The 25,387-nt window shown below is 47.3% G+C and overlaps 2 protein-coding genes across 4 annotated transcripts; one reads left to right on the forward strand and one right to left on the reverse strand.

Annotated features, from left to right (window-relative positions):
• Positions 1-1,184: 1,184 nt before the first annotated feature.
• Positions 1,185-7,935, reverse strand: LOC136456602 (glutathione S-transferase 1-like). The gene is made up of 3 exons (XM_066456519.1): positions 7,660-7,935; positions 6,761-6,809; positions 1,185-1,858 (listed from the first exon to the last, which is right to left on the reverse strand). Exons 1-3 carry the CDS (start codon positions 7,807-7,809, stop codon positions 1,413-1,415), a joined length of 645 nt encoding a protein of 214 aa, XP_066312616.1. The 5' UTR covers positions 7,810-7,935; the 3' UTR covers positions 1,185-1,412.
• A 6,395-nt stretch (positions 7,936-14,330) lies between these two features.
• On the forward strand, positions 14,331-17,091 carry LOC136459074 (uncharacterized). 3 transcript variants are annotated; one of them, XR_010760133.1, is made up of 4 exons: positions 14,331-14,694; positions 15,123-15,184; positions 15,539-15,687; positions 15,788-17,091. XR_010760133.1 is itself a non-coding variant. In XM_066458978.1 (3 exons), the coding sequence occupies exons 1-2, from the start codon at positions 14,384-14,386 to the stop codon at positions 15,133-15,135; spliced, it is 324 nt and encodes a 107-aa protein (XP_066315075.1). In that variant the 5' UTR covers positions 14,331-14,383; the 3' UTR covers positions 15,136-15,184; positions 15,539-17,090. The 3 variants fall into 3 exon arrangements, 1 of the variants encoding a protein (XP_066315075.1); XR_010760132.1 differs by having other exon boundaries at positions 15,539-16,747; positions 16,837-17,090; XM_066458978.1 differs by having other exon boundaries at positions 15,539-17,090.
• The last annotated feature ends 8,296 nt before the right edge of the window (positions 17,092-25,387 follow it).

A 25,387-nucleotide genomic window follows, 5' to 3' on the forward strand; every position in this document is an offset into this window, starting at 1 on the left:
AAGGTGTGTACGGTGTAATCTAACTTTTATTCTTAAGGTGCGTTTGGTAGACTTTCGAATTTTTATAGGAACTTTTTTAATGTAGATTCTCTTCGAAAATGATTTTTACGATAAATTTGAATTACTTTTAGGGACGGTTTGTTATGTACTCTCTCCATCCTAAAATAAATATATATCTCGTTTCCAAGGAATTGGAATTTTTAAAGTTTAACGAAATATATACAAAATACACTTTTATTTATGATGTATAATAAGTACCAATATACTTATGCCATAAATTCATTTAAAGATACAAGTGTTGATACTACTATTTTTTACATTTCTAATTAAATTTTAAAAAATTGACTCCTCGAGAAGTGATATGTGCATTTATTTTGGACGGAGATAGTAAGCTATTTTTGAAAGGGAGGGTGTTACTAGAAATGACTAGCATACCCTTGTATCTGTTTCACCAATTATGTAATTGCACGTGGCTGAGGGCTCAGTAGCTTCTTGTTTTTTCTTAACTGAACATGGGCTTTACCTTTCTTTCTTTTTGGCCCAAGTAACCAATTATTTCATGGGCCACGCTGGCCCAAGTCGTGCCTTCTTGTCTTCATCCTCACGCACACATCTGCTCCTCTCCCATGCCGGCGGCCATGCGCCATGGCTGAGAGCTGCTATTTGGGTACAGGAGCTTCGAGCTATAATACCTAGTGGGCTACAAACGAGCAAAATAGAGTGTCCACTGTCTTTTCCATCGCTCCCAATCTATATCTATGATTTTTTAACATTAGAACTGTACTTATGCTAGTCTGACAACACCCACAGGCCACATGTGAGTTGTGTCCATTTTCCGTTTTCAGATGTAAAGATATATGACATCTCTTTTTCTCCCGGTCTACTGTCTACATCCATGTAGTTCTGCATAGCAACTGCCCTTTTATGGGCATATCCGTCAATTATTTTCAGTTTTCAAACGTGGGATAATACATAGCTTTTTCTCCCGGTCTACCGTCTACTCCCATGTACTGGCAACTGCCTTTTTTTAAGGGCATATCGATCGTGACATCCAGACTGCCATATCGATCGTGACATCCAGACAAGTTGTCCATTGGGCTATGCACATGCATTTGCAATGATAACATCGAGCCTGAACACTGCAGCAGCAAACCATCAAACGAGAACTCATCAAGATCCTGAGGTACCTTAACACAAAGTTTATTCTCAAGATGAGCACGGGAATGCTCATTTCAGAACAATTCAAGACCTGATGAGCACGGGAATGCTCATTTCAGAACAATTCAAGACCTGATTACAAGCATGCTCACTCATAAGTACTGGACTTTCAACGTAGAAGACACATCACTGAACAAGCAAATACCCAAAACAAACTTGGCTTATTCCATTCACCGATTGATAGGGCAACCGCTTCAAGCAGATGGCTTCATCATGACAGCGACCTTCTGGACAGATGGCCTCTCCATCAGACTAGACCACCAGGCCTTCACATGCGGGTAAGCGTCGAGCACAGATGCGTAGGGCGTGGCAAGCAGGCAGAGGGTGACAGAGACATGGTTAAGGTCAGCCAGGCTGAGGAAGTCTCCAGCCAGATACTTGAACTTGGTCAGACGTGCCTCATACACCTCTAGCACCTTCTTCAGCTTCTCAAGGTTCTCATCGACAACTTTCTGGTCGGTGGTTCCCCCAAGCATCGGACTGATGAGGACCTGGAAGAGGATGGGATTCAGTACAGAGGTGTACTGGTTTGCCTCCACCTCCATCCAAACATCCACCATTGCTGACTCCTCAAGGTTTCCTTCCCTCAACAGCTCTGGTTTGTTTTTGCGAGCAGCATACTTGCAGATTGCGCGTGATTCTAGCACACAGATGAAAAATGTTTAAATAAGAATAAAATTAGGAAATCAACATATTAGTAGATGCAAAATGATGCGAGCATTTGACTGTAACACTTCTCAGAAAGCAATAAAAAAAAGAAAAAAAAACATCCCATCTCTGCATTTGATTAGATTTCACATGGAAGCTACATGCCCTGATGAGTGAGTGAAATGTGTTTGCTTCAATAAGCTTACTGAACTCATCATGTTTGCCAAAGTAATTCACTCATATGGAACAATACACACTCACCATGCGTCAGCACAAGATTACAAGTCAAATGTCAGGTTCTTTTCAGCTTTGGCTTTCATACACGACAAACTAGTGTGAAAAAAGATGAAGCACATGGTAACGAAGTCAAATATGTAGCCCCCATGAAGCACATCATGGCTTCCTTTAGTCAAAAAAATCTCTTATAAAACATGTGCTTGTAGCAAAATCTGAGATATCATTTAAGTGGACATTGAGGCGCTGGCCATGTCACATGTTATGAAATGGGTAACAGTGCCGATTTTTTTTTAATTTTAACCCTTTTTTAATATAATTTTAAATCTAACACTGTCGTTTTTTTAAACTAACACTTTTGGCCGCGCCTATTGCCCTGGCGCGGCCAAATGCCTGTGCCGCGCCATGCATGGTGGCGCGGCACAGGGCTGACGTGGCGCGGGCCGGCCGGGGGGGCCGCTGACGTGGCGGGTCTTGCCGCGCCACCGACCATGGCGCGGCAGTGCCACGCCCTGATTTGTGGCGTGGCGGGAGCAGATATATACCCCGCGCACGAGCCCGGCCGCCCGAACGACGCCGCCGCCGCCGCCAGCCGCCGCCAGCGCCCTGCCTGCGGCCGCACGCGACCGCTCGGCCTCGCCTCGCCCCGGTCGCGCCCGCACGGCCCGTCCTCGCCCGCTCGCCCACGCCACGCCCGGGCACTCCTGCCGCGTAGCGCCCTAGCCGGCCGCGCCACGAACGCCGGCGCGTCAAGACCGCCCACTCCTAAGGTACCTCCCTCTCGATTTCATATTTTTTATTATTATATAGTATAGTTAGTATTTTTTTATCTACTGTTAGTGTCTTTGACCAAATTTATATAATAGCGTACTAATATTTATGAAACATAATATGTACTATTACATTAAGCATGGAGTATACTTTCGTAATAAACTTATTAGGAGATAGAAATATTGATACTGTTTATTTAGTTTTGATCAAACTTAAACATATTTGACTACTCGAGAAGCAAGATGTGTATTTATTTTGAGACGGAGAGATTACTTGTAATTTTAGAATCAAAGTTTTATATGGATTGATTATGTATTTATTATCTAATATAGTTATGATTTTGGGTTTAGAGATTTAGGCTAGTTAGGTTAGTGAATTTGTTTGTGAACTTACTAATGTTAACTTGAATTTTGTTAATTTGAATACTCTAACGCTTTGTTTATCAATTTGTAACAGGATGGCCCCTCCCACGCAGCACCCGTTGTACCCCATTCTGAAGGTGGAGTACGACGCCCAGCACAGAGCACACATCTTAAGTGACAACGACGCAGATGTGTCCTTGCCTCCTTTGAGGCCCCGCACTCACACCAGGGCGCATCAGTGGGACGAGCGTTATACACCGTATATACGGCGTGCCGGCTTCCTTGAGCTTGTCCGTGTTGTCAACCACGGTCTTCCACCCCTTGATCCAGTACTACTTATTGCAGCTGTGGACAGGTGCGAGTGCATTCTTTGTACGTAAACTTTCTTGTAACAAATTGAAAGCAACTAACAGTCGTTCTATTCTTATAACAGGTGGAGGCCTGAAACCCACACGTTCCACCTACCGTGTGGCGAGATGACCTTGACGTTGCAGGACGTCAAGGCTATTTTACGCCTTTGGTTGGGGGGACTTCCAGTGACAGGGATAGTTGACAACGATCATTAGAGGGAGCTGGTGGCTCAGTTTACTGGTTTTCTTCCACCGGACGACGATGCTTCCAAGAAAAATAAGTGAGTAATTCAAGCCTAGTTAATACTTACATTGCTTTACAGCTGGCATCGGGTCTTATTTTCTTTGATCAATTACAGGAAAAGTTCCAGTGTTTCGTCGTCCTGGATCACAGAGCGCTTTGAGTACTTGGACCCACAAGCTAAGGAGGCACATATCGACAGGTTCGCTCGAGTGTGGCTCTGGCACTTTCTTAATGCTTCTCTTCCCAGACGCCTCGGGCAACACCATCAGCTGTATCTTCCTTAACAAACTTCGCCAGTCGTGGGAGAACATAGCGGGATACAGCTGGGGCAGCGCAGTCCTGACATGGACGTATCGACAGCTATGCGTTGCCTGCCGTCGCACCTCAGGACATGCGAACCTTGGGGGTTGCTCCTACCTACTCCAGGTTTGGTGTTGGGAACGATTGCCCGTTGGGAGGCCCCCTTAATAATGGTTTACCGGTAATTACTTCGGTTTATTATATTCTTTCAGGCAGTTAGATATGATGAGATTATTTGTTGCTAATTTATTATCGTGTTCAATGCAGCAATGGAACGGGCATGATACACTACCTACAGCTCAGTATATCTGGACAGAAGCACAGTTAGTTAAGAGGGAATGCGTGGCGCAAATACAGGGAGTATACGAACGGTCTCGACGTCCTGACACAGCACCAGGTTACGCTCTCTATACTATCGTATCAGTGTCTTCTTCGATGTACACTATATCACAACCTAACACAATTACGAAATTTCAAGTGTTTTGGTGTCTTGGGATTCTCCGGAGCTCCAGGACCATCTGGAGTCCTGTCACTAGGGACGAGTCACACGAGTATCGCTGCGATGTCCCTCTCATTTTCTTCCATGTGGTCAAGATTCACTTGCCCATCCAGATCTGCAGACAGTTTGAAAGAATGACAGGCTGCCCACCACCGCTTTACTCCACCGATCAAGTATTGCACGGGTGCGTTATCGATTAATAACAATGCTACAATTCAGAGGTGTTTTTGTTACAACTAATATCGTTTTGTTGCAGGTTTGACCGCAGGAAGAGGTACAAGACCAAGGATTGGCGCGACACACAGCTCATACATTTATTTGTGGCAGACCAGGGTACCACATGCGGTCCTTCCGGGTCTTCCACACGATCAGCACACCTTCGATGAGTACCTGCGGTGGCTTCACAGGTCTACAAGGACACATATCAAGCCTCCGTACACTGACGTGGCGATTGACGAGGACTCGAAGAAAGATGTAATCGAAGATGTGTACGACGTCACCACTAGGGAGGACACAGCTACAGAGAACCCCGCTTCAAAGATACGTGGTAAGATACTTGAATGGTACAATTTGTTATTCTTTTGGTATTAAGTATGTGTACTAAAACTGTCCAACCGCTTTTCTGTACCCAGGCGACACATATTGTCAAGGCTGTCCAACGAAGCAGCGTTCCGGCTTCACGAGTCTAGAGGGCAGGGGCCAAGCGTTCTCGCGGCTTTTATGGAGGTAAACATAAACTTGTCCGTTTCGAAAATATTTATTTATTGTATATGCGTTTGACTAATGAACTAACTTTAACGTCTATTTATGCAGAAGATGAAGAAGAGCTGCAGGAAGCTAGCTCAGAAGTTGAGCTGCATGGACACTCCTTATGAGGAACCGCCACTCCCCGCGCAGTCGGGTGGCACGTCTTCAGCCTCTTTGAGGACACCAGCCGGCTCTTCTCAGGCGATGACGCAGGGTGCCACTTCCGCGGTGCGTACACCACCACACCATAGCGCTAGAAAGGACCCTGCAACCGAGGACGACGATGACAACAACGAACCCCCGGGCTTCCATGGACAACACGGTCAGTGGGACGAATGGCTGCATGACGAGATCGGCATGTCTCAGCTAGGTGGTGCCCCGTTTAGCACCCAAGGAGCCTCACAGGTACTAACAAAGATAGTTTGTTTCAGTACATAGGCTCCATGAACTAACGATCATAAAGAATTATAGGTAATCGTGCGTATCATATACCTGCAGGGTACGAGCCGTACGCACCGTCGACGCGACCATACCGATGTTGGCTACACTCTCAATGTGTTGCCAACAAATCCGAAGAGACAGAGGCATCCGAGGGATCCTTACACTCCTGGGTCTTAGTTTGTTTAGGTCAAACGAATATTGACATCCGAAACTTGCGGGGTTATTTGGTTATGTTATGTCAAACTTATGTCAAAACAATGAATATGTTATGTGACAGCTTGTCAACTTGCTTCTTATTCGTTTCGTTGAGTCGCGGCAGCACTGCCAGCGAGATTAAGTACCCTGCGTTCGGGAATCGGCAGTCCCGGTGTATCTGGACACCGGTGGCAATTTTTCGTAATTGATTAGTTAAAATGATGCATAACCGTATTATGAAAGACGAAAAAATAATCATTGACTTATCAAATTCTCTATTCGGCCGTGAAAAAAACTCAACAAAATATGAGCGCGACGCGTTTCAATTCTATCATCCAGGTAGCCCGGGCCGGCGGCAGGCGCAGCGGCCAAGTGGTGTGGCTGCTCGTGCGGTATGGTCGGTCCAGCCGCGCCACGCAACAGGACGCGGCATTACCGCGCCAGGATCGGTGGCGTAGCAGGACCCGCCACGTCAGCGGCCCCCCGGCCGGCCCGCGCCACGTCAGCCCTGTGCCGCGCCACCATGCATGGCGCGGCACAGGCATTTGGCCGCGCCAGGGCAATAGGCGCGGCCAAAAGTGTTAGTTTAAAAAAAACAACAGTGTTAGATTTAAAATTGTATTAAAAAAAGGGTTAAAATTAAAAAAAAAATCACAGTACCAACGACAAGCGAATTAGTCACAGCAACAATGTACTAAAAACAACTATCCTATTTCCATGGAAAAAAGGATCCCAAGATATAGGGTCATACCGAAGACGTACAAGTCCCCATCTTGCAAAGCTGGAACCTGACCAAACGGCTGCAGAGAAATAGATAAACATATCAAGAGTCAGGACAGGTGCGTACAAGAATCAAATATTCAAATGTTTCACATTTGTGCATGCTTTGCCAGTTAAAGTTTCAATGGGCTTATTATTGGGCACATCAATTTTAATTTCAGGAAGGTGAAACATACGTAAATTTACAACGAGTATCAAGCCATCCCTGCATAAAATTCTGCAAAAATTTACTATGACCAAATCCAAAAAAAATAGTTGCCATCCCTGGTCCTTCTCTGTTACCTGTTTTGTTTGCACTTGACTTGAACAGAAGAAACCACATGAACCACCATGGGTCACATACAGCAGGCCTAGGATTTATCCCAACATCCTACTAACTGAATACCTAATCCCATCCAGATGGAGTTACAGAACTTCAATCCAGTCCGCGCGGCCCAGACCTTGGGTAGTCGAAGGAATGGCAGGTGGTGAACACGGTTTATTGTAGTGGAAGGTGTGTGGCCGGATGGTAGGTAGAGGAAGTGGCGAAGTACTTCAGTTATCAGGTTCCTACGCTTAGCCCAGATCTGAAACAACCTATAGAAACTTCACGCTTCCATTTCTTATAATCTTGTAATTTTACCATTTAAAATATGAAACAAATTCCCTGATTTGTCAATTTTGGATTCCCTCCACGAAACCCCAGCCTTACCCCCTTGTCCCCCGTGAAACGAAACCCGTACAGGCGGCTAAGCAGTCGGATCGACCGTCGACGATAGCGACTGCAGCGGCGCCACCAGAACGCGAACGGAACGGACCGATGCATTTCCATTGCGGGGGAAAAAAAAAGCAACAACAACAACGGGATAGGGATCGGGAAGGGTACGGTACGTTGCGGGCGAGGTGCTCGGGGCTCTTGTGCTCAGCGGTGGCGAAGTTGATGGGCACGATCTCGTAGTCAGAGCCGGCCTCCTCCAGCGCCGTCGCGCACCTCGTCACGTTCCACGACAGCACCGCCCCGTACAGCTTCATCGGAGCCATGGTCTCTCTCGCCGAAGCCGAACCCAACCTTGCTCTCGACCTCTCCTGTCTCCTCTCCACTATACCATGTTTGTTTGCCTGGGGATTCTCTGCGTCCAACTCGCTGCGCAAAGTGGCACACCGGGTGGATCCCGTTTAATAGACGAGCTGGGAGAGCCGGAGGGGGGCCGCGGCGCCGCGGCGAGTGGGTGTGGCTGTTGTTTTAGTTTCTTTTTATTTTTTATAAAGGAAATACGGGTGTGGCTGTTGAGTGGAGTGGAGTCGGTCAGTCGGAGCGGGTGGGTAGGGTAGGTGCGGCATCGCTGTTGCCTGTTGTTCAGCGAGGCCCCGAGCACCCGCGCGCGTCTAGATGCTTCTGTTTACTTTTCGCTCGAGTTCGTTGCTGTTTGGTTTTTTTTTACCCGGCAAGACCGCAAGAGATCAGGAGACGCGATGACGCCAGCGATGACGCTCGGTACTATCGAGTCGGTACTCGGTACTGCGCCACCGAGGAGCCAGCTGGGCAAGCAAAATCTTGCCGGCTCATGCGCGGCAAGCAAGATCTTGCTACCACAGACGAGCCAATTTGGCTCATCCGTGCCAGCAAAGAAAACACGTTGCTAGCGCAGAAATTAAGGTAATCTAGCTAAGCAGCCAAACGAATAGATACTTCCTCCGTCCATTTTAAATGTTTTATTTCCCGAGAAGTCATACTTACTCAGCTTTAATCAAAGTATATATATATATAATATTGATATTTATGATACATAATTAATATCATTGGATAGATCGTTAAAACCAAGTACGGGTGAAGAAATGTTCGTTCCAAGCGAACGTACATAAAATTAGAATTGGGCTATGAAATGGTAGTTTTACAAGAGAGAGTATGACATACAAACTAGGGCAATAATACAGCACATATTCATCTACACTAAAGCAGGGGCAACTACGGGTCTGTTCGCTTGAACTTATCAGCCGGTTTATTAGCTAGAATCTACAGTATTTTTTCTCTCACAGTAAAACAGTTTCAGCCGCCTTATTTTTCTCTCACAATTACTTGCCACTTTTGCTACAAAGCTTGTCAGCAGCCACTGCTTTACTGCAGCAAATGGATCGAAGTCATGGTACTATAACAACATTGTAATAGCGAGAGTGCTCGACTGGACTAAAATTTTTACTGTTCATGTTGAAAACACTGTTCATGCCGGAACGTTCTAAAATACTGCTCCGTCTAGAAAAATAAGCCAACCAGCTAGCCGAACACTCCTAGCACTAGTAGGTTGCGCGCGCCCTTGCGCGCGTAGATTAGCTGGATTAGAAAATGTTTAACAACAATATTCATTGTTAAGGCTAAGGAGGTGCAGAGATATTATCCAAGAATCTATTTTTCATGAAAGAAAAATGTAACTTCAGAACTTCCAAGGCTGGATAACCAGAATGTTAAATATATATATAAGTACTTTAAAAAGGAGCACAAGTAGAATGAGACATACAAGCATATAATGGTAAGTACGTTAGAGGCAATATGACTAAAATTATTCTTGAGGACACCATTCTGTTCATAAAAGATAACCAAATATATGTGGAACTGAGTTTGTTCTCTATAATTTGCTCAAAAAATAGCAAAATAATCTGTACTACAAATAAAAGACCAAGCCATAAACTAAGTAACTCCAGCTTTATTCTTTGCACTATGTTGTATTGGCACCATCAAATGCAATGTGCCAATTGCAGTGCGCAGTATCCAATTGGGAGTGAGAGGCTGCTTCTGTGTACATCCTTGAGGATTGGGGAGGCCGCTTCTTGTTGCCATCCTTCTATGGCCAGCAGTTTGGGGAGTGAAAATGAAGATGGTACCTTTTTTATAACAAAGGCGATTGAGGCTTTAGGCTATGATGAAATGACATGGCCAGTTGTATATATGTCAACTGGTATCTCTACAAATAAAAGCATTGAATAAAACTTTTGAAAATAGAGCAGCAACTAAGCTGCATCAGAAATAAAAGCAGTGAAACAAACCTCTGAAAATGAGTGATTTAGCAAGTCCTCATTCATTACAAAAACCTTCTCACATCTGTAATAAAGATAAGGAGAAGAGGTTTGAATAAATAGCTAAAAAATTAAAGGTGGGACAAATCAACAGCTAACCTTTGTAGTCCAAAGCATTCCATAGATATCTGAATTATTGATCTCTAAATTTGTTGCTAACTATAGGTACTATAGCAAGAATTCAAGGCTGATTTGAATGATGACTCGTTTATGCTACCTTGCAGATGATTAAATACACTTCGATGTTTCTCAAGGCTTTAAGGCTTGCTATCCATCTAAAACGGATGGAATACAAAGTGCAGCACAACTTCATGGTCCTTCATCCTAAACTTGTTCCAATGGACTTCCGGAAACATAAGCTCTGGGACTGGGAGTGATTTCATTGATCAGTAGTTAGTGAGATAAAAAAAACAAGGGCAATTATAGCTGTATTCCTGAATCTCAAACATATATCATAGGCAAGTAATTTGGATCGTAGAGCAAGAGTGCTTACCTTGGTAGGTAGAATTGTTTACAACTAGACGACTTCCTCCTTTTATCGAACCAAATTGAATCTAGCGATCCTTCTAACATGTGTATTTCATACTTGTAAATAAGGATGAAAACGGAACGGAAATATCCCGAACCGAACCGCATCGTTTTCTATATTTAATCCGATCGAATCCGTATTTTCTTGTCCGACTTTACCGTTTTCGCTTTCGCATTTCAGATGTTTCGTTTTTCAAATGTAAAAGTAGAAAACGGTTTAGACATTTTTCGACCGTTTTCTACTTTTAATTTGAAATATTCCGAATTGAAAATTCGGTTTAAACCGAATTTGGCTAACTGCACAGGTCATACAGCCCAATTACAGGTTGTTCACCACGTAACTGCGTTCTTTCTACTGGTGGCCAGCTGCCCTCTCTTATAGACGACGCCCAGCCTCATCTCTCTTTACCTCACGAGATGGTGCTAAATGTCAGGAAACCAGCAGCATCTACACGAAAGCCCACCTGGGCCATAGCCCATCAAGCTCATCGGTTTAACCCCCACCTGCAAAGTCAATCATTTGATAGTTTTTGCATCAGCCGAATAAATCTTTGTTACTCAAAAGAAAAATCTGAATAAATCTTTAAAATAAAATACTACATCTATTCTAAAAAGATTAATAAAATTATTCTGATTCAGTTCGAGTTCATGTTTCTATAATATGCACTTGTTAATTATTATATGCACTTGAACTTGATCATGTATGCACTTAGTCATGCACTTGGTCTACGGGTCGGTATTCCGTAATGAGTTTTCGTATATCGACCGTGTTCGACATAAATCCGCTCGAATTGGTTCGTTTTCGAATTTCTCGATAATTCGTAAGTTCGCGTTCGTTTTCGTGTCCGATTTTACCGTTTTCGCTTTCGTTTTCGTATTTCAAATGTAAAAGTAGAAAACAATTTAGGAGTTTTTCGACCGTTTCCGACCGTTTTCATCCTTACTTGTAAATCAACAAAGGAGAATAAAGTTCCTCCGCTTAGCTCATAACCTGCAAAACCGAAACAAAAGCAAAGAGGCGATATTAGTAGTTACCTAATCTCTACATAGGTAGGGGAAAAATAACTCTTAATTCAGAAGCTAAGAAGACATCTGACTCTCTGGTGCATTGATAACATATTTCACTCAAATCTATAACGAAAACACCAGGGGAAAAAGAGATCCTTTTTTACACAAATTAGGCTTTGTTCAGGGAGACAGGAATATGAACAATCAAGGTTATAGAGTAGAGTCACAAACTAAGCTTTATTCAGGGAGACAGGGATATGAACAATGAAGGCTATAGTGTATAGGAGATCCTTTTCAAGAGATTGTTTGTACAGAAAAATATATGAACCTAGGTGCACATAAAAAGATGCTCTGGTTGCCAACTTCGCGTGAAAGCACCAGACTGCACATAAGACAGCAATTTCTACACGACACAGCAATGCACCACCAGAGACCAACACAAAAACGTCCTAGGCATAATGCAAGCAGGGCAAACATACGTGGTAACTTTCAAGACAATTAATAGCATGGCAATGCAATCATCTCTAAAAGGATATAGTGCTGAAATATGAATGGTAAGTAGTAGCCCTGATTAACAGAGGCATAATGGATTAACTAAGGGATATGTGGATAACCTAATCAAGCTAACCAGAAGTTTCAACAATTGTTGAAACATACCTATTGGTACTATGATAAATGTTTTTCACCTTCCCATAAGGCATGAATGCATGATGCTATTTACTTTGGCGCACACTAAGCAGAAAAGCATAAAATCTAACCTGTGCATTGAAAGCTCAATTTCAATCCCACGTAATCTGATCGCTAATAGCATTTTTGCACAGCAATAGCACTAATTTTTTGTACGTTGAAGTAGCACTACCACGACAGGTCCACCAATATTTGTAGAGTTTGCAAAGGGCATGGGCAAAAAAATGCAGATAGCAGACTCAGGAAAGAACAATGTGTACTAATCAAATAGGAATTACAGGGTCTTTATTAAAGAGGGCGAGTTTTTAGTTCCGCTCCGGATTGGTAACCCATGGTTTCCACTCCTGTGGTATTAAGAAATAATTACAATCAGCAACAGCATGAATCTGTGAAAAAGAAGGCAACCAAATAGTGTAACTTTAAACAGAGAAAATTAATTCAAACATTTGTCGTATTAGTCGCTGTCCTTGCATAGCGCTAACTGCATGGTAACACTTTTAAAAGTGTGGAGCACATGATAACAATGGGGGATGGGATAATACAAGGCACTTCCTTTCAATGCAACACAATTTAACCATTGAATTAATAGGAAGCATACATATGCATATTTTCTAAATCCTGAAACAGGTATATAAAGTTAAGAAATAAATAAAAGCCATCATAGAGGATGCACCTCTATAGGTATATTCATGCATGACAGAAGCAACCTGCCTTGCAACTGCCATTGTAATCTACATACTTCTTACTCCACCAAAAGAAGACTCGCATGTGGGTCGTGTGGTGTCCAGGAAGAACTTTCCCACTTACTTTAAGCAGCACATGTTGACCAGAGGAGCCTTCATCGAGTGTAAAGCTAAAGGGCGACATCAGTGATGTTTGATTCGTAACAAGGAAAGATGCATGGGATGCATTATAAAACGTAGCCCCAAATTACTTCAAGCAACACAAATTATACTTGAAGCAGCCAGATTACCACCCTTTTTCACTTGTAGTACCTCTCATGATAGAAAAAGGAGGTCACAAAATTTCAGGAAAATAACACTATGATAGGGAAAGAAAGCAACACGAATGATAGCACTTTCCCAATATGTGCAGACAACTGGTACGTGGTAGTAACATGTAGAATAATTCCTAGCTAGAGGGTTAGGTGCTCTCCTCTCACCATTCTTGCAGTCACAAATCATGTTTCCATGAACCTAATTAGGTAAAAAATAGGAAACTAAATAAGCACCTTTACTAAATTGCGGCTAAAATTGGAATTAGGGAGCACATACTCGAGCAAAAGCAAACAAAGGGAGAGAATATAAGACATTCACGATGTATGAATCGACCAAGGTAGGAAGGCATTACATCAAACAACTTGAGGGGATGCACATTGTGACTAACCTTGGTAAGAGTCAGACATGGTCTTGGTACTGGGAGGTCAGTTGCTCTATATCTGAAATTTGCCGACAACTGCAACCCCCTGTCTATGAATCAACAAAGGAAAGATGTAAAGAAAAAAAGAGAACTAATCAATGATGAAAGGTAGAAGCACAATCAAGGCGCGATGTTTGTGTGAATAACCGTAAAAATGTGAATCCAGGGAATAATTTTACAGCCATAGATTGAGGCTGTAACAAAGAGAACAAAAAACCGAGAAAAGTAGAAGAGGCTATAACACAGAGAACAGAAAACTGAGAAAAGTAGAAGCACAATCAAGGCTGCAGTATAGAGCAAAAAAAATACATTTTTCTATTTTCTTAGAGATAAATCTAATTTTTATATAAAAATAGATATTTTCACAAGCTCTCAGTACTATCTTTAGAATTTTCATATCCCAACCTATCTCTAGGAATTTTATTGAAAATTTTATAAGCTTAGAGATATTTTTTGTTATTCAAAACCTTATCACATATTATTTATAAAAAAATATCTAAAAATAGGACGAAATCACCTTCAATACTACTTCAGACTAGGACAAGGAGGTATTTTAAAGTTTTTGAGAGCTAGAGGATAAACATGTTTGATTTCATAGTTTGAAAAAAAAATCAGTTTTTTCAGGATAGAGAAAAAAATTAGATGATAGTTTGAGAAGTAAAAATTGATTTTTGCCTCACTGAGTTTTTTTTAGCAATTTTTTTTTCTCACTGAGTGGGCTCACCTATTCGGCCTGGTCCATCAGAGGCCGTGGCCCAACTCACGAACGGCCCGTCAGCTCCGGTTCTTGCGGTGCGGGCCTTCCCTGCGAGTTGGGTCCCGCCCCATATGCTTCCTCTTCAAGTCCAGAGGGAGAGTAGTACGACAGGGTCACGGAGCTTGGCGGCTGCAATCCGCCTGCCTGATGGGGCGGCTTCGCGCGTGCTGCCGTCTCCGCCGCTTCCTCGCGCCGCCGCCGCCAGCGGGCCAACCTCTGGCGCGCGGGTCCAACGCCGCCACCGCTCACGCACCTCCTTTCTCGAGGCTTTTCTCGTCGGCCTCGGCGGCCGCGGCCATCGCGCCCCACGACGCACGCGACTCGGGCCTAGGCGGTTCGGCGTACTGGGCTTGGATTCGCGCGGCGACCGAGTCGGCCCAAGCGCCCTCGCCGCCACAGGAGGAGGACGAGGGCCCGGCACGCTACATCCCCGTCAAGGCCTACTTCCTCTCCACCAGGTAAGCACGCAGCGCCGCTCCCGCGCTTGCTCGATAGGTGTTTGATGATTTATCAGCGAGGAAACATTTGGTGCTACCGTGCTATTCTGAAGAGATGCCGATGCCCAATTGGCGCTGCGAACTAAAATGACGTGTTTTCAATTTTTCCTCCTCGCCGTGGCAGCATTGATCTGAAGAGCATGCAAGCGGAGCACGGAAATGATATCGTACCTCCATCGACCCGTTCGCTTAATTACATTGCGCTTCGGTACTCCGAGTTCCCACATTAGTGATTAAAGTTTAGCATCACTTTGTTGGAACTTGGAATACCTGACATTCATTCAAAATCAACAAATCTCAGTCACGTTTGGACCAGTTGGACATGCTTTTGCAACATTGACCTGTGCTACAAATTGATTATATTCTGATTTTGGTTGATATTTATGCAGAACATTGGAGTGAAGGACAACAGATTTTGCTATCGGATGGCTTCCAGAGATGAGAAAAGATGGTATGCCCAGTTTGCCCTCTGCTAAACTGTTTGTGTTTACTGCTTTTTACTTGGCTCCATTTTTGTGTTCCTTGATAATATTGCATGGCCAGAAAACAGTACAATTGCCTTCTGTTATATTCAAAGATGCTATTTTTTAACTGTGATAGAACTCAACTTACAGAGAATCATCGCATGCCTAGGCCGTGTATTGTGTGCATTTTTGTTTAGCACAAATAAGTTGCCACTGCTTTTTGTCCACTGTGACCGAGCTTTGGCATATGCCCCTTGGAATTACGTTGTTTGACTCTTTGTAAAGATGTAGGTTTAGAGTAAAACCTACATCAACTGATGCCATCTGATTTGCATGAACAGATTATGCAGTGGTCAAGAAACCATCCTTGACAACATGGATGAAAGGAGGTCTTGATTATATAGTTCTTAAAAGTTTAGACACAGACGGGATTCGCATAATTTCAAGTGTTCTTGGTCAAAGTATCGCCCTTGATCATTATATTAGGCAGGTACTGAAATTGTGCGAAGTTAATGAACTTGTGTGTTGTGGCCGTATCATTAAAGCTTTATCTAAAAGTTATGAACTTCAAAAAAATCCAATTTTAATAGGTTGATGATATGGTTGAGGCGTACCCAGTGCAGAGAGCTCCCGCTCTGTGCGGGGTCTGGGGAGGGATGTCAGTGGCAAGGCTTACTGTTAGTGTTAGAGTATGGCAGGGGCCTATTGAGCCTGGGCTGGATGTATAGCCCATTAGTGTTAGGGTTAATTAGAGATAAGGGTCGCTTGCTTATGTTAGTGTTAGAGTATGGCAGGGGCCTATTGGGCCTGGGCCGGATGTATAGCCCATTAGTGTTAGGGTTAATTAGAGATAAGGGTCGCTTACTTAAGAGTTAAGTAAACCTTTCTATATAAGGAGAGGAGATGTATCAATCTAATCAAGCAAGAATTAAGAAGGAAAACCCTTCCCTCTTGCCCGGCCGTGGGCAAGGCCCCAGGCCGGCCTCCAGCCACCCTCGCGTGAACAGTGCCTGTGGGTACTGTAGCAGCCGTCGTTACCCTCGACTCTCTCCTCTTAATCCTAGCAACCACATATCCTAGCAACCACATAACAGCTTAGGAGTCAAATAAAACTCTCTATATAAGGAGAGGAGATGTATCAATCTAATCAAGCAAGAATTAAGAAGGAAAACCCTTCCCTCTTGCTCAGCCGTGGGCAAACGCCCCGCGACCAGCTCTCTCTCACCCTCGCAGCCCTAGCTGTGAACAGTACCTGTGGTACTGTAGCAACGCGGGTACTGTAGCGCATCAGCCGCCATCGCTCCCCTCGACTCTCTCCTCTCAAGCCTAGCAGCCACATAACACTTACCCTCGCCTGTGCAATGCAAGGAGACCGCGACTCGAACCCGGAACCTTCCGGTCATAGGCGGTAAGACTCTGCCGCTTGTACATCGCGTCTTGGAAAAAACTGGTAACTTCACCATGCAAAGAAAAAAAACTCTTTCAACTTGTGGGCAAGGCTAATTCGAATCTTGCGGGGATGTTAACATCAGACTTGGCCTTTTTGACAGGTATGTCTACGACACTCAAGTACTATACTTCCTATTTAGGATGGTTCCATCTCTCATACAACATATGTGAAGTTAAATATTTTTTACAGGTCAAAAAATGTGTGAATCCCATGTGGACGATTGTGAAGGTGTGTAATTCAAGTTCCTAGACATTGCAGGTCTATAAGCCACTGTTATGCATACATTTGGTATTCCTTTTGGAAAAGAAGGGTTCACTTGGGGTTTATGCTCTTTGTTTGAAATTTCTTCCAGTGCTTTGAATAATATTGATGATTTTGATAATTGTACTAAGAAATTGGACATTACTATCTCACAGAACTCATTATTTTTAAAAGTATTGTGCTTGCTATCCGTGGATTATCATATTCTTGTTGGCTCTGTCGCATGCACCCCTTGTTTCTGCCTTGACTCACTTGTTGCTCTTATAGTGCAATTTCGATTCCGGATTCCTTTTTTTACATGCACCTTCTGTCATTTGACCATGATTTTTCTATAGGTCGGAAATTGCTTGGAAAAATGCAAATTATTTACAAATTCTAGAGTATCTTCGGGAAGAATATGAACTGAATCAACGTTTTGGAAGCCTTGACTTCAAACTGAAATTTGTGGAGGTAGTGCTATCGGGGACCGAATACTGGGTACCCAAAGAGGAGGAGCTAATAACCATCAAACATTGATGCTTCCGAATAGACAAGAATACGACTACACTTCTTGCCCAATGATTGAAGGTTGGCTCCGCCTCGCCCGACCCCCGAGGGCTGGGCTAGCTCCGCCTTGCCCGATGTCCGAGGGCAAACTCCGCCTCGCTCGACGTCTCGGGGCAAACTCCGCCTCGCCCGACGACCGAGGGCTGACTCCGCCTCGCCCGACGTCCCGAGGCAGACTCCGCCTCGCCCGACGACTGAGCACTGGCTCCGGCTCGTCCGACGACCGAGGGCAAACTCTACCTCGCTCGACGTCCCGGGGCAGACTTCGCCTCGCCCGACGACTGAGCACTGGCTCCACCTCGTCTGACATCCGAGGGCTGGATCCGCCTCGTCCGATGTACGAGGGCAAATTTCGCCTCGCTCGACATCCCGGGGCAGACTTTGCCTTGCCCGACGACTACGCGTCGCCCCTTCATAACTACACGTGCAAATATGGCGGGGCACTCAAGTCAACCGTAATACCGAGGACCATACCCTGCGTGTCTGCAGGGGAGTACCATCAGGATATGACAAGACGGGCGCTTTAAGCCCTTTCAGGCATGTCAGAGCCCGAACAATATTGTAGGCGTCGACATGTATCGAATAGTGCTGTAGGCGTCGTCATTTGACCTCGGACGTGGATCCTGACGGAAGCATATGACAACCACTATGGTTCAGGGAGCTCGCATCATCTACAATAATGAACCTACGGTCACCGCGCCATCTGCTCCTCGAAGGGTCGCGGATCAACACCCTGGTCCGTTGCGCGGCCCGCCAGGGAGAGATGGGACGTGACCACTTGCTGACTACGCCAGCAAACGCCATCATCAGTGGACAGACGTCCGGCGTGGGACTGCCCCTGCCACCGCCTACCATGACAGCAGGACCCACACAGAGGAAAAGGAAGACCCGGCATCCCCGGTGGACTTTCTTGGCCTTTGGTTTTTCTCCCTTCTCCCGTTTATAATCCATGCTTTTCCTTGGTCTATAAAAGAGAAGGCAAGACACCCCACTAAGGGGATGGGTCGACTCATGGAAAAATTCCACACACCATGCACCACATAACACACAGCTGAGCAGCAACCAGGCTCTCGGCACCTTTTCGACCTTTCTATCTGAGACTTGGGACCTGTCCCTCTCTCGACCGTTTATACCCCCTACTATGAACCTTTTTCAGTGCTAATAACACGAGCAGCAGCCGCAAACTAGACGTAGGGACATTCTACTCGAACCAGTATAAACCTTGTGTCTTTTAGCACACCATCCGGGGCCAACGTGCAACAAATACAAATTTACTAGTTGATGTTTACTTGAAACACTAACAGTTGGCGCGCCAGGTAGGGGACAGATGGCTAGCCACGGAATCAGCTGGGTCCCGGGTGCACACATGCGCTTCGATGACTTGGACTTCATCGTCATAGTGGGAGGAGAGTTGGCATTGGCTCACGCCGTCATCCAATCTCTCTCCTCCATCGGCCTCAACTATGAGAGGCTTGAGCACCGGCTCAGCGTCTCCCTGGGACCCTAGTAATCCAGGGAGGACCAACGCCGCCTCATCCTTTCCGACGCCAATGACATGGCATGGTCTGCTGGAGGAGGACCCCTCTCTCTAGAACACCACATACGGAGCACCCCGACAGCGCTTTCGTTCGGTCTCCGCAACTCTGCGGCGACCGTTAGCCACCTTATGGCACGACGTATGGTCCTACCGCCCGCGAACAACGAATTTGTGGGGGTGATCGAACACGTCATGGAATCTCTCCACAACCTCCTCATAGAGGAGTCGGGGTCATCCTCTGGCTCTAACCCCAGCAGGGAGAGCCATCACCCCTCCCGGGAATGCTTCATGACGGGTACCCTCGAGGGACATGTCGAAAGCATCCCTGCCGAGGAGGCTACCTCGGTGGGCAACCTCAGCGATGAAACCAAAGGGGAGACAACGGCCCCACCTCGCATGGGGGTGGAGCAGCTGAAAGCCCGACAGCGGGAGATCGAGGAAGCACGACTCTAGCTTGTGCAGGAATGCGCGGAGCTCGATTAGGAGATCAAATGCCGCGAAGACGGTGGGCGCGCACGCGCCATGGCTCATGATGTAAACCGAAGGATCATCATCGATGATGAAGCCCTTCCTCGCTTTGCTCGGGCAAGCCAGAACATCACCGCCGCAACAGCCTTGTTCTATGGCCTTCTAGAGGCCATGGAGCACGCTCTCTGACGCTTGTGGTGTTCCAGAGGCCACGATGCCCAAGGATCATCGGGCCCAATGCGAGATTCGCACACTGCTCGAGTGGGTGGCGGCGCAGCAGGCAGAGAGCTCGTTGTCTCGGCGACGCGAGCTCGACGCCAGCCAATGCACGCTCTTCGAGCGGCCTAGTAGGGATGTGTTGGTCCACCAGACACCATAGGGCGGCGGGCAGCACGCCGTGGTCCCCGTTCATTAGCGTCTCGGCCGCAACCGCGACTCACACAGCACCCTCGACGCCCGTAGATGTACCTATGGTGACCTGAGAGAAGGAGCCCACCGTGGCTATCATCCTCGTCGCAGCAGATGCTAAAACATCGGAGAGGACCAAAGCCCGAGCCTCGGCCTACCGGGACCTCAAGCCTTTGGCCGTCACATCCTTAACGTTGTTTTCTTGCCGAGGTACCGACCACCTACCAATATCCCGAAGTACTCTGGGGAAACAAACCCTGGACTATGGCTCGAAGACTATCGTCTTGCCTGCCAAGCCGGTGGTGCGGATAATGATGACTTCATTATACGCAACCTTCCACTGTTCCTAGCTGATTTGGCTCAGGCATGGTTGGAACACCTGCCGTCCAACGTAATCCAGAGTTGGGCAGATCTGAAGGAGATCTTTATGGGGAACTTCCAGGGCATATACAAGCACCTTGGAAACCTGTGGGACCTCAATAACTATCGGCAGAAGGCTGGAGAAACCCTTCGTGGGTACATCCGGCGCTTCTCCCGGCAATGCAATGAGCTCCCTAACGTCGCCGACACCGATGTTATAGGAGCGTTCCTGTCTAGGACCACCTGTGAGTCTCTGGTTCACAAGCTGGGACGCAAGGGCCCACAACCACCAAGGAGCTCCTAGACATCGCCACCAGCCACGTCTCGGGCGAAGAAGCGGTCGGAGCAATCTTCGATCGCCTCGATGGCAAGGCAAAGTGGGACGTGGACGCCGACGAAGGCACCTCCAATCGTTCCACCAAAAAGAATAAGAAGCAACAGTGCGAGGGCTCACTCGTGGCCACCGCTGATCGCAAGGCTAGACGGAAGCCCACGAGGGGCACTCCGAACCACTTCGAAAAACTACTCGAGGGGCCATGCCTGAACCATGCTTTCCTGGTGAAGCTGTACAAGGACTACAACCTCATGCGGCGGTTCTTGTCCGGAGGTTCCAACAAAGGGAGCACGGAAAGGACCTTACCCCCACCGCGGACAACACAGAAGAGAAGGATGACGGCTTTCCGACGCTGGATGGTTGCCTCATGATCTTCGGAGGATCGGCAGCCTACGATTCCAAATGTCGTCAGAAGGTCACGCGCCACGAGGTTTATATGACCGAACCATCCACACCTGCCTTTCTCCGGTGGTCAGAGTCCGCCATAACCTTCGATCGGACCGACCACCCGGAAAGCGTCCCGCATCTAGGGAGATATCGGCTTGTGGTCGACCCGATCGCCGGTCCGAAGCGGCTCACCAAAGTACTGATGGATGGAGGCAGTGGCCTCAACATCATGTACGCCAAGACGCTCGATGAAATGGGCATTGACCGAACACGCCTCCGCCCAACCCGAGCATCTTTCCACGGCATCGTGCCTGGAAAGCAGGCCATGCCACTTGGCAGATTGATCTGTCTGTTACCTTTGGGCATCAGTTCAATTACCGGACCGAAACCCTCACCTTCGAGGTGGTTGGGTTCCCTAGAACCTTCCACGTCATCCTAGGACATCCATGCTACGTGAAGTTCATGGCCATCCCCAACTATACATACCTCGCGGGGTCATCACCATCGGCACCTCCTTCCAGCGCGCCTATGAATGCGAGGTCTAGTGCTGCGGTCACGCCGTGATAATCGTCGCCTCTAGGGAGCTCGCCGCCCTCAAGGAGGAGGTCACCAAAGAAGCGCCCGATGCCAAGAAGTCGACCGGGTCGTTCGAGCCTGCAGAGGGCTCTAAAGAAGTCCTCGTAGACCCTGGGAGCACCGAGGGTAAAATAGTGCGCATTGGAACCACACTTTCCTCTGAATAGGAAGGCGCGCTCGTCGGCTTCCTCCGCGCTAGCAAAGACATCTTTGCGTGGAAACCCTCGGATATGCCAGGCATCCCAAGGGAAGTCGCTGATCATACCTTGAAGATCCGACTAGGCTCCAAGCCAGTGAAACAACACCTGTGCCGCTTCAACGAGGAGAAACGCAGGGCCATCAGCGAGGAGATAGCAAAGCTCTCGGTGGCCGGATTCATCAAAGAAGTATACCACCCATAGTGGTTAGCCAATCCCGTTCTTGTACGAAAGAAGAGTGAGAAATGGAGAATGTGTGTTGACTATACGGGTCTCAACAAGGCGTGCCCAAAGGATCCATTTCATTTGTCGTGCATAGACCAAATAGTCAACTACCTCGGGGTGCGAAACCCTTTGCTTCCTTAATGCATACTCCGGGTACCATTAAATCGTAATGAAAGAGTCTGACCAGCTCGCGACATCTTTCATCACCCCCTTCGGATCGTTCTGCTAGTCTCAATGCCATTCGGTCTGAAGAACGCTGGGGCTACATACCAGTGCTGTATGCTCAAGTGTTTTGGGGACCTCATTGGGCGGACCGTTGAGGCCTACATCGACGACATCGTGGTCAAGTCCAAAAAGGCTGACCACCTCGTCACTGATCTGGAGCAGACCTTTGCAAAACTCTGAGCAAATGGCATCAAACTCAATCCCGAGAAGTGTGTTTTCGGGGTGCCGAAGGGTATGCTGCTTGGTTTTATCGTCTCCGAGCGCGGCATCGAAGCCAACACAGAGAAGATCTCTGCCATCACAAGGATGGGCTCGATTCAAAACATAAAGGGGGTATAGTGGGTTACGGGGTGCCAGGACGCACTCAGTCGTTTCATCTCACGCCTCGGCGAATGAGGTCTCCCCCTTTACCGACTTTTGAAGAAGGCCGATCACTTTGAATGGACATCCAAGGCCTAGGAAGCACTTGACATGGTTAAGCAGCTCCTGACAAAGGCTCCTATCCTAGTTCCTCCCACTGAGGGAGAACACCTTCTGCTCTACACCGTGGCCACCACACAGGTGGTCAACGCCGCCATGGTAGTGGAGTGGGAAGAAGAGGGGCACGCCCTCAAAGTACAGCGCCCTATGTACTTCCTCAGTGAGGTCCTATCTGACTCAAAGACCCGTTACTTCCAAATCCAGAAGCTCTTGTGCACCGTCCTCATCACAAAGAGGAAGCTGTGCCACTACTTCGAGTCACACCTGGTAACGGTTGTGACATCCTTCCCCCTCGGCGAGGCCATCCAAAGCCAGGATGCCATAGGGAGAACCTCAACGTGGGCTCTTGAGCTGATGGACCAAGGCATTACGTATGCCTCCCGAGCAGCAATCAAGTCCTAGGTGTCTGCTGACTTCATCGCGGAATGGACCAAGGTCCAAATGCCATCGGCGGTCGTCGATCAAGAGTACTGGACCATGTATTTCGATGGATCGTTGATGAAGAAAGGCACCGGCACAGGGTTGGTCTTCGTGTCGCCCCTTGGGGTACGCATGAGGTACATGGTTTGTCTCTATTTCCCCTCCAACAATGTGGCTGAATATGAGGCGCTCATCAACGGCCTATGCATTGCCATCGAGTTGGGCATCCGACGTCTCGATGTTCGAGGGGATTCCTAGCTAGTGGTCGATCAAATCATGAAGGAGTCAAGCTGCCACGACACCAAGATGGCTAAATACTGTCGGGAAGTCCGATGGTTGGAAGACAAGTTAGACGGCCTCAAACTCAATCACATCCCGATGCACCTCAATGAGGCGGCCGACGCGCTTATGAAGGCGGCATCCAGCCGAGAGCTGGTGCCAATGGGTGTCTTCACCAGTGACCAACACAAGCCCTCGGTGCGCTACGAGGGGTTGAAACAGGCCATCGACGGTTCCCCCGATCCAGCCTTAGGGGCTGACCAACCGATGGCTCCGTTCGGCCTCAAGGTCATGGTGCTTGAAGAAGATACAGCGACAGAGCCTAACCCTCTGATTAACTAGAGAACACTCTACCTCAACTACCAACTCCATGACACGTTGCCGACGGACAAGACAGAGCCTCGACGGCTCGCATGCTGTGCCAAGTCCTTCATTCTTGTGGAGGGCGAACTGTACAGATGAAGCCACACCAGGATCCTACAGCACTGCATCCTTGTTGAGCAGGGGAAGCACTTGCTGAGCGATATCCACGGTGGGGTCTGCGGTCACCACGCCACGCCTAGAACCTTGGTTGGAAATGCATTCCGACAGGGCTTCTGCTGGCCCACTGTAGTAGCCGACGCCGAGCAGATCGTGCGTACCTGCGAAGGGTGTCAGTACTACGCTCGGCAAACTCACCTCCCAGCCTAGGCACTCCAGATGATCCCCATCACGTGGCCCTTCGTGGTCTGGGGGCTCGATCTGGTGGGACCTCTCAAGAAGGCACCTAGAGGATACACCCACTTGTCACCATAGACAAGTTCACAAAATGGATAGAAGCTCGGTCAATCTCCGCGATCAAGTCCGAGCAAGCCGTGCTGTTCTTCCTCGACACCATCTATCGGTTTGGAGTACCGAACTCCATCATCATGGACAATGGCACACAGTTCACCGACAAGAAGTTCCTTCGATTTTGCGATGAATACCACATTCGGATCGATTGGGCTGCCGTCGCGCACCTCCGAACGAACGAGCAAGTCGAGCGCACAAACGGCATGCTCGTACAGGGCCTCAAACCTAGGATCTTCAATCGATTGAACAAGTTCAGCGCGCGCTGGGTCGCCGAGCTTCCTTCAGTACTCTGGAGCCTGAGAATGACTCCCAGTCGAGCCACCGGCTACATGCCCTTCTTCATGGTCTACGGTTTCGAGGTCGTCCTTCCAACCGACCTCGACTATGGAGCGCCAAGGATTAGGGCATACGACGAACAAGGAGCCAAGGCATCCCACGAGGACACCATGGACCGGCTGGACGAGGCGCGCGACATCGCCCTCCTCCGTTCGGCCAAGTACCAACAGGCATTGCGACGGTACCACGGCCGATGAGTGCGGGGCCGACCCTTCAACATCGGGGACCTGGTCCTCCACCTCGTGCAGAGCAACAAGGACCGCCACAAGCTCTCCCCGTCCTAGGAGGGGCCGTACGTCATCGCGGAAGTACTTCGGCCAGGCGCCTACAAGCTGAAAACCATCGATGGCGAGGTCTTCACCAATGCCTGGAACATCGAACAACTACGTTGTTTTTACCCCTAAATAAACGCATACTTTCTCTTATCAGTTTTGTCATCAAAATCCCCGATCTTTTGTGACATCTGACCCCTGCAAATGCGAGGGGTCGGACCTCACTCGGGGGTTGGTATGAGTACGTTTATCTTACAAACATTCTCTGTGCTTTCCCTCTTTTCTCATCGTAAAATCCTAAGGGCTAGGATTTCGGGAACTAGCTCTAAGTATAACTGATAGGACTGCAGGAAACCCACGCCCCTGCGGCTATGGTCTCCTTGCTCACCAGCGTGATCAGAATTGGCTCGCTCACACTCCGAGTTTTTTGCGACCTTAACTATGGGAAGGGTCAGAAGGCACTGAACCTCTTTTACAAAAAGAGGGAGAAGAGCTGAAAAGTTGTATGCCGTAACCTAATTTGAGAACTTGTTCATTTTTGCACAAATTCATCGCTTACAAAGTGGTTTCATCATGAAAAGGACTGATGTATTCATGA

This window comes from Miscanthus floridulus, chromosome 6 (genome assembly GCF_019320115.1).
Source record: "Miscanthus floridulus cultivar M001 chromosome 6, ASM1932011v1, whole genome shotgun sequence".
In the NCBI taxonomy this organism is placed as follows: Eukaryota; Viridiplantae; Streptophyta; class Magnoliopsida; order Poales; family Poaceae; genus Miscanthus; species Miscanthus floridulus.